The 12845-nt window shown below is 41.8% G+C and overlaps 1 protein-coding gene across 1 annotated transcript in view; it reads right to left on the bottom strand.

The window, feature by feature from the left end:
* map7b (microtubule-associated protein 7b) overlaps window positions 1-12845 on the bottom strand; it is a 28475-nt gene that overhangs the window by 6135 nt on the left and 9495 nt on the right. Inside the window, exons 2-11 of the mRNA XM_059357034.1 lie at window positions 11030-11206; window positions 10848-10925; window positions 10047-10210; window positions 8275-8392; window positions 7166-7276; window positions 5872-5985; window positions 4541-4660; window positions 2546-2718; window positions 1445-1587; window positions 67-299 (exon numbers count right to left, since the gene is read on the bottom strand). Coding sequence (XP_059213017.1) covers window positions 67-299; window positions 1445-1587; window positions 2546-2718; window positions 4541-4660; window positions 5872-5985; window positions 7166-7276; window positions 8275-8392; window positions 10047-10210; window positions 10848-10925; window positions 11030-11206 — 1431 coding nt within the window. The remainder of the gene's footprint in view (window positions 1-66; window positions 300-1444; window positions 1588-2545; window positions 2719-4540; window positions 4661-5871; window positions 5986-7165; window positions 7277-8274; window positions 8393-10046; window positions 10211-10847; window positions 10926-11029; window positions 11207-12845) is intronic.

Here is a 12845-nt window from a genome sequence, read left to right as displayed (position 1 = left end):
AAATTACATTTTTATCAGCGTATCTAATAAACGCATTAATGAAAAACATTGCAGGTGGTAACTGACCGCTGGCTGCTGCTGGTGTCTGCTCGCTGCTGGTCTTGTTCTGACCCAGTGGCTGGGGTCGAGGCAGAGGAGGGCTGAGGACCTGCTCTTCTTCTTCCTCCTCTCCGGAAGCTCTGGTGGGCTGGGGGCTCTCTGGTGTGACCTTGAAAGGACGAAGATTTCCAGGGTCCTCTGCCCCCGGAGACTTAAGCAGCTTGGGGGTCGGGGGGCGCCCTGCTGACTTTTGCGGAGGCCTGTGTGCAGGAAGGAAAGCAGCAGTTGGCTGTTAAATACCGGCTAATGAGGACAATGTTTATTTAGTAGGTGTGACCGTTCTCTACATGTGACTCTATAAGCTACTGTTTAACAATTTGAACAGTTTTCATGGAACTTAGTATATTAATGCCTAAAATGTTACATTTTTGGCCGTCATCAGTGTTTTTTTTGTAGCCATGGTGGAATCTGATGGAGAACGTGACAACACTATGCACACTGGCAACCTAACGGCACCTGGCTCCTACATCATACAAAGTCGCTGTTAACAAAGTTTACTTCCATAATTTTTAATTTAATGTACACAGTGTCATGGCTATGAATTGGTCCTGCAAAACATCTTTTGGTCAGACAGATTTATTTTAGTGAAGGTCACAAAAGTCCTGGAACTCACAACTTGATCACTTGACATTTTCTACAAACTTAACTGTTAAGGAAGTTACAAACTCCTGGGTAATTCAGCAACAAACCTGTACCCATGTCTTGTTTTTAAATGCAGTGTTTTGAATATTATCTTGCTGTATCAATTTTTTACCTTCTTTTTCAGCTATAAACACTATAATACTTTCATCTGAAAGCTGTTTTCAGTTTGTCAATGTATGTTGTATCTGTCTGTATCAAATAAGCCATAAATAAATACACCTCTATCCTGAGTGACAGGTTGCTTATAGTGACTTCACAATCACAAGGTAGCTATGCCCTAATGCATTTTACTTTAAATGAGGCCATAATATACAAAATGAACACAATGTTGTATTGAAGAAGACTTGAAACTTGTGATTGAGACCATAAACGAAAAAGTTTACTGCTGTATTAAATCAAGTGAGTAGTAGGGTCATTTTCTTATAGATTTCTATAAAGTAGGTCTTCTTTTTGCTACCAGTGGAATCGCCCCCTGCTGGCCATTAGAAAGAATGCCAGTTTAAGGCTCTTCTTCATCAGCTTCACTTTTCAGACCCGGAGGCAACACACTTCTTTTAATCAGCCCATGGTTCCTATACCTTGATTCCCCCCCCCCCCTTTTTTTCCCCTGTATGTCGCTTTGGATAAAAGCGTCTGCTAAATGATTAAATGGAAATGGAAATGGTTCCTCATTTGCTCAGCCATCATGGGTGTGTTCTCCTACCTGCCAGGAGAGGGTGCTCTCACTTTGCTTTTCTTCTTGCCTGGAGAAGAGGAGCGCTTGCTGGGGGGCAAAGTCAGAATGGGAGCCAATGGGAGTGACAAGTTGCTCCATGACTTCCTGACATTGTCTCGGTCCTTCTTCTCCTATTGGTGCAGGCGATTGATAGAAAACAATTAGATAAGATAATAAGATTGTTATTCAAAATGGGAAGAATTTTTCTTTTCACATGATGAGTACCAAGGTGAGCCAGCAGCATCCGTTCAACGAAATAGCTCTTCACTAAAATGTCCTCAGCAACACACAAAGTAATGAGGTGAAACAGAGGGTGTGCAGACACAGGCTGTCCTACTGACAGCAGCAGAAGATGATCAGTAACAGGATTAGACTCAGACAGCCTTCCTTTGCCCGGGAATTACCTCTGGCACCAAGCCATGACACACCATAAAAAAAAACCCAACCAACTCACACGTCAGTTATCATTTCCTGTTTGAAGAGGCAAATCACTCACTGCATGAACACTGACCTACAGTATGTCGTATCTAGACATTATGGCACATAAGTGGTATAACTGGTAGATCACTGGTATGCTGGATTACAAATGTGTTTGTGTAGATGTATGTTTTATGCATGTGTGGAATATACAGCACAGAAGATGTCCTTTGTCTAAGACTTTAATGGTACAAGCTGTGACACAGCAGCAGACAGATGGACAGAACGTACAGTGATGCGTGTCAGTGTGTGTGTGTGTGTGTGTGTGTGTGTGTGTGTGTGTGTGTGTGTGTGTGTGGAGCAGAGACACACACATGCTTTGATATATTGTGTCCGACTGATCTGGGACATCATCATTATGAAAAAGATGGAGAGGAAGAGGAGCAGTGAATCATTTTTGTGTGTGATCTTCATAAAGGCATCAAAAATAATGGAAAAATATAGCAAATAGATTAAAGTAGGTTATTAGACAAAAAAAGAGGTAAATTTGAGTTTTTCCATCCTATAAACACAAAAGTACATCTTTTGAGCACCCAGCACCAGTCACAGGTTACTAGATATTGCAGTTGCAGTTGTATTAGGAACACAGGTGCAGGTTGAGAAATGACCCACCTGCGTGGTGCCGGTGGTCCTCCTGCGGACAGTCGTGGCAGACGACGAGATCGTGCCCCTGCTGAGATTCCTCTCCTGGCTGCGGCAGTGTGGAAGCGGCTGGGCCTGCAGGGCTTTGAAGGACATGGAGCCCATGGGGTGGCAGGACACTGAGCGAGGACAAACAGGAATGGCTACGGTGATGTACGAAGTGGGAGTTTTGGAGGTATGGATCGGGACGGCGTGAGGATTTGATGAGCAAGGGTTTGACAAACAGGAAGCACGGAGCGAGAGAGCGGAAGTAAAGGAAGGAATGAGAAGAATCGAGAAGCGTGAGTTTGGGAAGACCAGCGGAGGATTGAGAGGAATGAAAAGAAGATGTTTGTTGGAAACAGAAGAAGAAGAAGAGAAAGAAGGCATTAGTGCTACTGATTGAAAGCATAACTGCTATTACACTGCAACCAACACTTGGGAAGTGTATATCAAAGAAAGCTTTGTGTTTCTTTTAAAAGAAGGATTTAGGAGTGCCAATTAGTCAGGAATTAAAAAGAAAAAATGTAACAGGTTTTAAAACCACAAAGCAATATGGGAAATTTTGTTGGACAACATTGTTGTTGTGCTATTACACTTCAGGAGTGGATCGGCAAATCAATCCCTACTCTTAAAAGTCCCAGTGTTGGAAGCATCTCTACTTTGCAAGACTTAGTCATTCAGTCAGAATAAACTACTTATTATTTTTGCATTAGATCCCACACCACACAGAGGAAGTGAGCATGCAGGAAAATGCACAAAACACAAGAAGGAAGAGGTGCACCTTCACACACTGTACACTTTTAGACGGCCGACATTGTCTACAGAGTAGAGGAAAGCAAAAGAAGATACAGTGTGTTGTGTGCAGTTCGCTGAGAGTGACCTCTTGTGAGCATTAAGAGAGTGTGATGTTTCAAAAAATGCACACAAAAAACACAGCAGTACAAAACAACACAACAAAAACAGGCAGAAATACACAATAGTTTCTGAGTTGTTGCACTTCAACAAACAGACAATGCATTCCTTTTGGGTCATCATAAAGGTTAATTGGCCTTGTGTAGGCTCTCTTCATCTTCTATAATTCTAATCATCTAAATTAGAATTATAGAACACCTGCGCCTGAAACTGTCATTTTTTTATAACTCTTGTGTAGATAAACACTAGCTGCATCTTCAACACAGAGCTGCAATCAATCGCCCCATCCTGAGATCTTCCTAACCTGTAGCAACCTCAGCTCTACGGTCTCTGATGAGCAACTTGAGTTGTTGTTGTTTGGAGTACTTCTGCTGTTAATAAATACGAAGCACTGGCGAACTCTGTGTATCTCATTAGAGCTGCCTTGGTTGCTGTCTTTTTTTCCTTTTTTAAACTGTCAATTAATGTATATCTTATCCAAAGAAAACATCAGGATTACACACATACAGGTGATGTATTGAAAAATCAAACAAAACACAAAAAGAACAAAAACAATCACATACATAATTAATACATTCTGTCTTGGTCATTGCCTATTATGAACACTGTGGTCATTGCCAAATTGCATTGTGGAATATTGATGTTATTTATGTATGCACAGTTTGCATACCTCACCTAATATTTCATTGCAAATAGTATGCAGTCATATAATATTGGTTTCTTACTAAAACAATATCACTTACTGATTCAATCAAACTGTCTATAGCCATTGTTGCCATGGTTTAGACGTGTGTGTGTGTGTGTGTGTGTGTATGTGTGTGTGTGTAGGCTTTGAGTGCCTGATACAGGCTGGTGAAGGAAGTTTCAGACAGTGTAATGCTTTAAGTCTGGACAAATCTGATTAACATCCAAAACTGTTCTGGTCAAGAGGGCAAAATATAAACAGCATAAATACTTCTATGAGCTGTGATTGCCAGTTTTGTGTGCAACTCAAAACATCCTCCACTCCACTCACTTCTGATAAGGGCTGGGGCCGGGGGTCTTAATGTGGGATGTCCGTGTGTGTATTACCTGTTTGCTCTCCAGACAGACTCATGGCGCTGCGGCTGCGAGCCAGGTAGGAGTGTGTTGGCTGCTGCAGCCGGTTCACAACGTTGCTCTCCCATGGCGTCAACGGAAGGCGGCGCAGGCCTGAGCACACACGTAACATATGAGGTTTGATAACAACTTAAACTACTAACCGCCCACTGATTAGCCTCAGTACTCGGTCAAAGCAGATTATAAATTATGCGCAATTGCTGCATTTGTTACTCATTCCTTCCCTCACACTGCACAGCAGTGTAGGCGAGAGATTAAATGAAGTCAGGACCATGCACAGGCTGCCGTGTTACACCTGCATGCACCAGTTTGGTAATTATGAAGCAAACAGCCTGGAGTGAAGCGCAAACCAAAAGCAAACACAGGGAGGAGAGCATTCAAATAAACAGTGCAGAACAAGGGACATATTGCACCTGCATTTTAAGGAAATTGTCTTCACTTAGGCTTCAAGAAATATATGAATTTATCAGGCAGAGAGTTCAAGAAGTGCTGAAAACTTTTATACAGATAAGTGAAATTATTTGCCCATGCAGTCTTTGGTACCTTGGTAGAAATATTTTCATATTGTACATAATGTGTAGCTTATTAGGCAGAAGCGGAGAAGATATCAAGTAATTCATCTTCATGATGATGTAATTTTCCACTTAAAAGAGACACAGGACAGTTTATCAGGCAAAACATGCAGCACTGCTCACTCTGATAATGAAGCAGAGTACAAGGTTGCAGGTTTCAGGTAGAGGGGCAAAGATACAGCTGGGCTGGAAACTATGCAAAGGAAACCAAGTCTCTTATCTACACCACTTTCAGGCAATGCAATGGTTTCAGAGTTTGTGTTGCACTCAGTAAATGAGCATTGTCCGTTTGAGTGTGCAGAGTTTGTCTTTGCAGCCTGAAACTTGGCACATGACTTCATATCTATAATTACTGTATGTGCACACGTCTGATTGTTGAAATGTGGGTGTTGATTTTTTTCAGCTGGGATAAAAACAACGTACAGTGTTCCCACAAAAACAAAAAGATTATCCCACAGAGGATTAGAGAAAGGGGTCACGCTAGAGGGGGGAATAAAAAAAATCTTGATCCCTCTGATGAAACACAGTGAGGTTCAAACACTTGCACATATATAGCACATGATATTTAATGATTGTATCGTATAAAACATGTAGCATAAAAATGATTGTACCGCTGCACATATCTCAATGTTTTAGCAACTTTTCTGTTTGGAATTCCTCAACAGTTTCCAGCCCATGATCTTTTTTCTTATATTATGTGGGACCAGGCTGCAAAAAGCTCCCAGAAAACACCTGTGTTTTTGTGCTGGCTGGTCTTTCCCTGGTGTAGGCGGTGTTTGGACTGAGCTTTGCTAATGACAGGGGAGGAGGCTGTTCTCATCTGTAAGCCTGTTCTCATCTTTAAGCCTGTCAGCAACATATGGACATCAAAGAATACATGATGTATTAGTTTAATTAGCACTTGTAAATGTATATAGTTAAAGAATAGTTTGACACTCTCACTTTCTGGCTGATAGTTGGACGAGTGGTTCAGTACCACTCCGACATCTGGACTGGCGTGTTAGCTTAGCTTAGCCTAGCTAAAAGACTGAAATAAAATTGGGAAACAGCTAGCCTCCCAGCACCTCTAAATTGTATTTATCACATTATATCTTCTTTATACAAGCCTACTAGAACTTCTTCTCTCATAGTTTCAGTTTTTAGTGTCTGTCTCTTTAAGCTCCCTATCCTAAAAAAAATCAGCTCTGATTGGTCAGTGTTTTCACTTCTTCTGCATCTGCACTCTCTGCATCTCTGCACCATCATTGCAGCTGGAGAATGACTATGCTGGCATTGTAGAGACACTTTCTCCCTATATATAGTATAGTTGTGACATCACAACCTAATGCAACTAAGCATTATGATACAGTCCCAGTATTTATATAGCACCTAGAGCTGCTTTATGATCAAACAATGACATGGAAATCTTACTTGTCTTTTTTTTACACTATGAGATCCTTAAGTGTAAAAAAGGACAGGAAGTGGCTTTATGGGGGTTATGTGCTGCACTATGTCTTGCCCGACTTTTTGGAGTCTCTGCTGCCTGGCAATCTTAAAACAAGGATCTCATAAAATCACAAGTTATCAGTGATACTCTTCATTTTTTGTGTGCGGATTAAACAAACAAGATATAACGTGTTCATTTGTGAGCTTTAGAGGCTGCCTTTTTCTGTTCACACAGAGCTCGTCTAGCTGTGTCCCTCTGTTTCCCGTCTTTATGTGAAGAGAAGCTCAGCTATCAGTCTGCTGGCTGTAGCTTCATATTAACCGCATTGATATGGGAGTGTCGTTCTTTTGATCTTATTCTCAGCCAGAAAGTGAATAGTGTATTTTCAGAAATGCTAAACCATTTTTTCAAATGTAAAATTCATTTTTTTGTCCATATCAGAGTCACCATACACCCAAATCACATTTAGAAAAGAAAAGGAAAACAACAATGAGCGCTTAGTCACAAGAGTCACAACAAACACGAATGACATAAGATACAGCCAAAGGCAGTGGATACTGTAATGATTAATGTTTGCGTGTTCAAGTTCATTTTCATTACCTCGGTCTGGTGAGTGTAGGAGCGTGGCAGAGGAGTAGGAGAGGCGCTTGGTAATAACAGGGTCTGTGTGTTTGGATAAATTCATTGTGGACACTGACCGTCTGTCAGCATCTGTTGACAAAGAAGAAATGATAAAAGCAAATTAATAATGCGTTAATAGGTGACTCAAAGACAGAGAAGGGGGGAAGAAAGAGATAGCTGGAGCCAGCAGTCTCTCTCTGAAGGGTTACTCTAGTCTATTCTGGTTAAATCGGGTTAGATATGAAAAAACTACCAACATGTTGCTAAGGGGATAAAAAAAAATATTAGAAAATGAATTAGTGCTAAATGGGTCTTGTAATCTAAAAATGGAGCTAAAATGGTTTGAGTGAATGATCCTGTGTGTTGGGGTATAAGCTCAAGTGACAAACTGGATTGCTACATGCAAATAAAACAACAAAGACTAATCATGCCATTGACTTTGGCCTACATTTACACTAACGCCAGTGCTATTCTGGTGCTGTACAGTTACTGTGCTAGAGCCAGCTGTCTAACACTGGCTGCCTAACTGACACACTGCTTTAATATTCACATTGGGAGGTCACTCCGTATCTGCGGTAGAGACTGAAAGCACTCTGCATGTGCTCCAGTCCAGCAAGGTCGAGTGGATAGAGGAAAGCCGACTCGACAAAACCTGGACCAGGAGGGGGAAAGGACAATGGCAGAGAAACAAAGAGCAGAGAGGAGACAGAGGGAGATCCGAGAGCGAGGGCAAGAGAGAGAAAGAGTCAGAGAGAGTTTGAGAATAAGGGAGAGAGAGAGAGGGAGGGAGGGGCAGAGCAGGGTGTGAGTCAGCAGTAACAGAGGGCAGGGGATCTGCAAAGTTCAAATATAAACATGGCAGAACAATACTGACACGCAGAGGCAGGCAGACATATTTACACAAGAGACACACTGTGAGACATCAGGGAGATGAGATTTCAATAGTATTCAATAAGCCTGAAAGCGCTGATACTTTCAGTGTGGTGAGTTTCTGAAGGTACTGTGTGGAGGTGTGTGTGTGTGTGTGTGTGTGTGTGTGTGTGTGTGTGTGTGTGTGTGTGTGTGCGTGTGTGTGTGTAAGAGAGTACCGGCTGGCGTGCTGGGAGTGTTTGTGTGCAGTGCCCCTCCCCAAGACCACCGGTTGGTCTTCTGCCTGGTTCTCTGGCTCCTCTCCAACGTCCGACGCATCACCGCCTCATGACGAGCCTTCAGTCACGAAAACAACAATACAGCATTTTTAAAAGAAGCAAAACTAGATCACATGAAAAACATTTTAAGATTCTTTGCAACTCCCAAACTTACAAAACAAACCTGAACATGGTTATTATTATATTTTTGGGTAGTTTATGCCCAAATACTTCCATCTACTGGTTAGACGTGATAGCAGAGATCAGATCAGTAATCAGCTGAGAGCTTGATTTTAATTTTAGTGTTTTTGTGAGATGTGCCAACTGGAGGGCAGGACAGATATTTATTAGGACAGAGTATTGGCAGGTAGCAAAAACGCAGTAAACAGGAAATGGCTGAGTGAAGATTCCTAGAATAGACTGAAATTGTTCAGGAAATTCATACTAAGGAATGATCAACCTTTTCTCTGAAAAGTGTGAAAAAATATTGGGAATATTTTTTTATTATTATTTGAATGTGATTTCAGGGAACTCTGTTTCATTTCCTGCTGCACTAAAGCCAACAGAATGGACTTTAGGTTGTGAATAAGCTAAAGTCCATTGATGATGAATCTGTGGACTTTAGTTTTGTTTTTGACTTTTTCAAACAACAAAACACTTGCAATGTGTTATATTTGGTCTGTGGCCATGCAGTGTGTATTGTGCACACCAGTTGTACAGGTACCTGGCAGATAAGATCTAAATAGTGATTATGCAACATGGTCAAAATGAAAGCAAAACCTGTCCTGAAAATGTATGGTTCCCAGGAAGTGAAGACAGGCTGTCCATTGGAAGTTTACTAAAATAAATCCATTTTCCTCTCTTCTGCCTTTATTTGATAACAGACAGACATGGGTCGACACGGTAGGCCTCAGGGACCGAACTCTTTTAAGGTTTTCTTCCCCCTCTGTGCAGATATGATGTTGCAAAGTCATCAGCACATGCTGCCTCAGAATCATGTTGTGAGACTCTGACTCTTCAGTGTTACAGTGTTCATTAAATCAATAATCTAATTGGAGTCTGAACTCACTGTAAAGTGATTAACCAACAACTGACCTGCAACTTCTTTAATAGAACATTACACAGAGACATTGAGGGCTCCGGAAAAAAAATGTGACTAAACCAAAGCATACTGAAAAATCCCCAACTTTTCACTTCAAATACATTTTCTTTTATAAGACGCTACAGTTCTAACAATATATTTTCTTTTTGTGCATCAGTCGTACATTATTATGATATTTTATAAAGCAGTGAGGCAGTATTGCTTGACTAACTGAGGGCTTCAGCTTATCAAATTCAGCCATGATGTTTTCCACGTGCTCTTCTCACCTCATAAAAATTGAAATTTTATAGCTTCAATATCTAATGAAATGAAAACTTCCTGTTTAATATCCTGGTTAAAGTCTATGGGTGACTCTGCAACATTGCAACATACTCCATTTATGTTTCCCTACAGAATATGCTCAGGGGTGTGAGTAAAAACTGGATGTTAGGAGATAGGAGTTGGCAGTAAAGTTCAAACTCCAACTCACTAAAGAGGGAAGGGGCATAGAGCGTGTAAATGGTTCACTAACAACTGATATTTATTAGCTTGTTCGTGAAAATGAAACTTATATTGCACTTGTAGTGATGGTGTACATGCATGTGTGTTTAGTTAAAATGCACAGGTGTGTACAGGGCAGCGTGTGCCAGACCTTGTCTTCCTCCAGTTTCTGCCGTCGTTTCTCCTCCACGGCAGCCCGCCTCTTGTCCTCCTTTATCCTCTGCTCCTCCAGCCTCCTCTTCCTCTCCTCCAGCTGCTTCTCATAGTGCTGCCTGGCTCGCTCCTCACGTTGCTGCCACTGGGCCTCCTTGACAGCTGAGGCATGGTGCGCACACGTACACACACACAGTTAATAATGATTTGATGCATTAGTGTGTTCACATGCTAAAAAGAGAAAATAAACCAAACACGTGTATAAACACACATGGCTCATGCACACACACAGGCTTATAGCAGCAGTGTGATGGGGTCAGCTGTGGATCATGTGACTCGGCTTTAGCTCTCAACACAAAGCAAATCCCTCTGCCCCTCAGCTGGGGCCAGAGGTATGACCACTGTACAACAATATGAACACAAACACACTTCGGCAATAAACACAATACACAAGCACTGACTTAAAAACCACATCTGTTGCAGTATGTCGCTCACACACTCGTGTAAAAACACACATTCAAAACACTAGCCTCTCCAAACTCTGTCCCATGGCCTGACCCGTTATGCAACATTGGTGCCATGGTAACAGGGGTGCCTGGCTTCAGCCTGGACTTTATGTAACGACCAGAGAAACGGGCACTTGGCCACAAGCTCCCAACCAAGTTCAGTCATGATATGTTGCAGGACGGAGAAAAAAAGAAAGCGAGGGATGCATTAAAAACCTCCTGCACACTAATGCACACTCTACACACACACACACACACACACACACACACACACAGAGTTAAACAATACACACCATTCTGTTTCTCACGCTCCTCCCGGCGCTCACGGGCTAACCTCTGTCTCTCGTCGATCTTGTTGAAGAGCAACGAGTCTGCAACACAAACGGGACTGTAAACTTCTGAGCAACCGGGTTGACAGAAAAAAGAAATCCAGTCTCATTGTGACAATATTTTATCGTCTGCCAGTGTGACTTGCCTGTTTTGGTGGCAGCATTGTTACTGGGGCTGATGCTGGTGGTGGTGCGAGATGGAGTGGGGGTGGGGGTCGGGGTGGGTGTCAGAGTGGGAGTGTAGGTCTGCCCGGAGCCCGAGGAGCTGGGTCGGGTGGCTGAAGACTCTCTGCCATCTTCCGATTTGTACAGGGAGTAAGACGCTGGAAGGAGAGACAAACCAGACAGGTGTCAAAAATGTTGCGAGAAATAGACCAAGAGGGGGAAAAAAATAGAAAGAGAGACAGAGATCAACAAAAAGAATTGTACACGAGAAAGATTCATCACACGTTACATTTTTAATGACGACAAGTTTTCAATGACTCATGCAATGGAACATTTCCTGTGATCCGGAGGGGGCTTTAGTTTTCTCACCTTGTACCCATACACCAAAATGGGGCCAGACTTTTCAACCTGAACAGACTTTCGCTAAGGCTACATGTCCTATTGCACAATTTTAAGAAAAGTAAAAAATTATTTGTGTCTACACCCTTGTGTTCAGCTCCAAAAGGCAATGGGTTCTTCCTTGGCCCGTGTTACACCTTTCTACCAAGTTTCATAAAAATCCGGCCAGTTGTTTTTTTTCATAGTTCTGCTGATAAACAGACAAATCAAACCAAATATCAATACAATCAAACCACACAAGGAAAGACAATGGTGGTTTGAAGTCAAGTATCTAACAACATGATCCACTACTACAAAATGCACTTAATAGTTGGGACCTCAAGTTAATGTTCATGCATGATTTTTACCATGAAGATAGTATGTCTTCAATACTATTCACCTCTGCATACTCAGATATCATTGTCTCTCCAGCAACATATTTGTATAAATAACCATGATATTAATATAAGCAATATGCCAATAATTAGCTCAAGTAAACCAAAGTATTACTGGTATCCTCTCACCTCTAATATTTTTATTTAAAGATTACAGATATTTTTACACTGTATCAACCTCTAGTTTTGGCTATTATATAGTTTATTTTAATATGAACACATATACAAATACCCATTTACAATGTGCAGTCATAGGTCATAAGACGTTACCAGGGAGCTAACCATACTTATGGGTCATACAGCGGTTAGACACATAGTAATGCAAGGTCTATACATGGAATTGCTGTGTGCATGTGTGTGTGTGTGTGTGTGTGTGATATTTATTAGAACAAGCAAGACTAACAAAAACATTATGCAAAGATGAAGAGTTTGCCCAAACAAATGTAAAGTAAACCTCCTTCATCCTGGCAGTGTGCATGCGCTGCCTCTGCTGCACTCTCAAGCTCTAGTTTTGGCAACATTTGCAGCAGGACTTCTGCAGTGTAGCCTGACAGGAAACAAAGTGGGCTAAAGCAATATATACTGTGCTCCCTGTGTTCTCAAATGTTCCCGGTGTGTTGCAGTGTTTCCTCTCAGCTCGGAGCAAGACTATTGATTAATGGCACTATCAGGCTCGGAGTGACTCAGCACTTTAGGTCAGCCTCCTGGAAACAGAGCTAAGCATTGGGCCTTGTGCAGAAACAGATGGGCCTGTCCCAAATGTCCCAAAATGACAACATGCATACACCATTGTGATGTTTGGTTAAAAGCTGGCTTAATTAGTTAAAGATCCAAACACAGACAGTATTTAGGTGACCACTGATTTACTAAAATACTTGCGGTTGAGGTTCTGTGGGTGTGCAGAAAAACTGTTCCAACACCTCCTTTGTCTCTGAGTGTGGTGCAGAGTGAGAGTCAAGTCTCCACAGAGACTGTTCTGTCCCAGAAAGTTGGACTCTGAATTAAAGCAGTCACACTGACCCAG

The sequence above is a fragment of the Centropristis striata genome, chromosome 18 (genome assembly GCF_030273125.1).
Source record: "Centropristis striata isolate RG_2023a ecotype Rhode Island chromosome 18, C.striata_1.0, whole genome shotgun sequence".
Lineage (NCBI taxonomy): Eukaryota > Metazoa > Chordata > Actinopteri > Perciformes > Serranidae > Centropristis > Centropristis striata.
The sequence above is the reverse complement of the archived record's forward strand: the minus strand, read 5'-3'. Positions and strand labels throughout refer to the sequence as shown.